Below are 3,442 nucleotides of genomic sequence, written 5' to 3'. Positions count from 1 at the left end.
GGCGTTGAGGCTGGTTTCCTCCTCCTCCTCACCCTGAGGAGGTTCTGCAGGAGGCTTGGAGTCTGTGTGAGGAGGCGTACTGGGCTGCTGCGTGCTGGCGCTCTCTGGCTCCAGGACGAAATCCTGCACCTCCTCGTCCTGATCTTTCGACTCGCTGACGACGTTTGCAGAGGAGACGGATCGGGGTTCATCTGCTGACGAGTCAACAGTCTGAGAGTCTGAGGGATCTGCAAGAATCATACACAGAGACGTCATTAACCCTTAAGGGACTGTTTGCTGCATTTTGAAAGTGATGTCGCTCCAGGTTTTGAAGAGTAAAATAAAATATTTTTAAAAACACTGATTGGTTGGATCGTGGTGCAGTGACTGATGTAGATCTTTCTTCTGAATATTTTTACTTATTTTATTTTTCTTACTGTGTTTCAAATGTCTGATAGATTTCAGGACAAATGAACTGCTGACGTTCCTCTCACCTGTTTGCTGCTGCTGGCGGGCGAGCCTCCTCTCCAGGGCGCGCTGTCTGTTCAGCTCCATGCGCATTCGCTGCTCCTCGGTCAGGGAGGGGGCAGGTGGGGAGTAGGCTGGTGAGGAGGGAGCAGGCGGGGCAGCTGGAGCCGGCGTGGAGTGGATCGGCGCTTGCAGGTTATTGAAGCTCACTTCATTAAACGGATCTGGATCTCCAAAGACGTGCGATTCAGGAGCAGCTTCTTCTTCACCTGAACGAGACACATTTTGGCAGAGGCGTGGATTTACAGTGTGAATTTTAACGTCATGCAATTCATGCAATTCTTATTTTTGGGGCAGCTGTGGCTCAGGAGGTAAAGCAGGTCATCGAACCCCAATCCTCCGGTCTGCATGTCAAAGTATCATCGGGCAAAGTGCTGAACCCCAAATAGCTCCCCATGGCTGTCCATCAGCGTGTGTGTGTGTGTGTGTGTGTGTGTGTGAATGTGTGTGTTTAACTGAGCAGTAGCTGGCACCCTGTACAGCAGCCTCAGCCACCAGTGTGTGAATGTGACACCAGGCAGGTTTCCATTAACCCTCAAACTGCTCAAACTGAAACTGGGAATATAAAATACACCTAACAGAAACACACGCCGGTATGAGGTTGTATTTCAGGCGATTCAAAAAAAAGCCATATTTCACAAAACTGCAATGGAAACATGTTTTCCCATTTTCTAGGTCAAATGATGCTGTGAGGTCACATGATGCTGTGAGGTCACAGGAACTGGCTCCCTCATGATGCAGCAGGAGCTACAAGACCTGTTATTGCATCATATAACTCTGAGAAACCCACAATTCCTCTGTGAAATCGTCGACTACATCTCCCAGAAATCCCTCATATGTGTCCGCTCCCACATATAAGGGGCTCGCCTTTCCATCACGGCTCCATAACTCGCCTACGTGGCCTTGGATTGGAAATAATGACGGTTAGTGCGGTGGCTGCAATAGAAGCTGCTGATGTTTTGAACATCCATCGCCATGGTTACAGGGATGTTATCACCAGAGGAGAAGTGGCTCAGTGGGGGTCTAGCTCACAAAGCAATTAACAGCAGAAAAAAACATTTTTACTAAGCACTGATTTGAGGGGGGTTGAGGTTTGGCTCTGCACTTCTCTCTGTACGTCACATTAACAAACCTTCCTGAGACAGCCTCCTGGGTTCAGCATGCCGCCACGTCAGAGCGTTGATAAGCGAGCCGAACCTGACGGGCCAGGCGTTTAAAGATCTTTTAAGTGAAAATATAGAGTCAAAATAAACAACTGTTTGTGTCGGTCTACTTCCTGTTCATTGCTGGGGTTTATTATTTACAAAACAACACATGAATAAGCTGTTTTCACGTGGTAAATATTCACTGCTTTGGCCGAAACTAAGTGTCTGGGCAACTATATAGTATGGGAAAAAGCATTTTTAAAACTGACTTCTTTTGCTCGAGAGGTTTGAATACAAACACAAATCATCGACTGCACAGAATAAAACTGACAAAACCAAAAGTCACCACCTCGAAAAGTTTGGCTGGTGCAGCAGGTGACAGTTTTCATGCATCAAAAGTACAATTTAACAGCAACTGGCACATTTTCATATTGATTTCTGCCAATTTTGTTATAAATCTTTCATGTTTCAGATCAGTTCTGAATGCAGCTTGAATCCCTGTCTGTGTGTTTTTGTCTCTTACCACCGACAAAGTCTTCGTGTGTCAGCGGCATGTCCAGCCTGATCCGTTTGAGACACGTCTGCAGCAGGAAAAAACACAAATCAATGCAAACTCTGCACTACTAAATATGAGCTCATGTCCTTCGGCAGCAGCAGCAGCAGCATCTTCCTCCCACCTGCACCTCCTTCTTGTTGCCAAGCTTCTCCACTCTGTCAATAAAGTCTTCAAACTGCAGTTTGGGGTAAAGCCTGTGGGCCCAGTTCTCCATCTTCTGCATCAGCAGCCGCAGGTCTGACACCTGGTTTAACACAAAAACACACAAACACCATGAAAACGCTGGCTAAATATATTTAACACGATAAAGTACAGATGTGAACTCCTCTGCAGTTGTCTGCTGTGTTTTGCCATCATCACTTGTCTGCCTCCGGCTCTTACTTCGTGTCCTTTGCCTTTGAAATGGACGTCATCAAACAGAGTCCGCAGAGCTGGAAGTCCTTTGTCTGAGATCAGCCTGAAGAAAAAAAAGGGACAAATACTTATTTCATTTCATCCTTTACTATAAATATTGATCAGAGTAGATTTAAGGTTTCATGTTATGATGGAACATAAAATTAACTCCAACATAATATTTTTTTGTGATAATAACTGAATCTGTAGCTGTTTTTTCATTGTGAATGTTAAATAATTTACTGATTGTCACAATATCTAATAAGCTGCAGTGACAGTAAAAATTACCCTAAAAAACTTCAACTAGAGCTCGAAATTTATTTCAACAATTTGTAACAAGTAATAAGTAAAAGTGAACACTTTAATCATGGTTTGAGGCAGTCAGGTGTTAAAACTTCCTGTCAGCTGACGACTCCAAGTTTTGTGATTTTTTAAATTCTGCATTTAAATCTTCTGCTGTGATGTGAAAGCACTGAAGTACCTCTGAGAGTCCAGTTTGGGCTGCGGCCTCTTCACTCCTTTCCTCTTGGCAGCAGGAACATCAGCCAGCTTGGACACGTCGCCCTCGTTGTCCCCTGAATAAACCACAAGACATGACAATAGGACAAGTCAACATCACTGTGTTGACAACAGAAAACACTCAGCAGAGACGGTTTTTCAATAAAGAATATCAGTGTCTGTTGTCTTGTCAGTAGTCACTTAATTATTTCCTGTTTCAGACACTTTGGTGCTTTGAGGAGAAGCTGCGCTCTGTTTGTCTGTCTCCCTGCACTGCATCAGTTGTTTGATCCACCATGATGAAATGCTGTGGCTGTCAAACACTCAGCTGTTCTACAGTCAA

At 44.7% G+C, this 3,442-nt stretch overlaps 1 protein-coding gene across 1 annotated transcript; it reads right to left on the bottom strand.

Annotated features, from left to right (window-relative positions):
• Window positions 1–3: 3 nt before the first annotated feature.
• Window positions 4–3,176, bottom strand: tipin (timeless interacting protein; the record flags this gene model as incomplete). The annotated part of the gene is made up of 6 exons (XM_042481414.1): window positions 4–227; window positions 474–716; window positions 2,176–2,233; window positions 2,330–2,452; window positions 2,590–2,665; window positions 3,083–3,176. Coding segments are annotated over 6 exons (818 nt in total), but the record flags the coding sequence as incomplete, so codon positions are not given.
• Between the last annotated feature and the right edge of the window lie 266 nt (window positions 3,177–3,442).

This window comes from Plectropomus leopardus, unplaced genomic scaffold, assembly GCF_008729295.1.
Source record: "Plectropomus leopardus isolate mb unplaced genomic scaffold, YSFRI_Pleo_2.0 unplaced_scaffold28587, whole genome shotgun sequence".
In the NCBI taxonomy this organism is placed as follows: Eukaryota; Metazoa; Chordata; class Actinopteri; order Perciformes; family Serranidae; genus Plectropomus; species Plectropomus leopardus.
The sequence above is the reverse complement of the archived record's forward strand: the minus strand, read 5'-3'. Positions and strand labels throughout refer to the sequence as shown.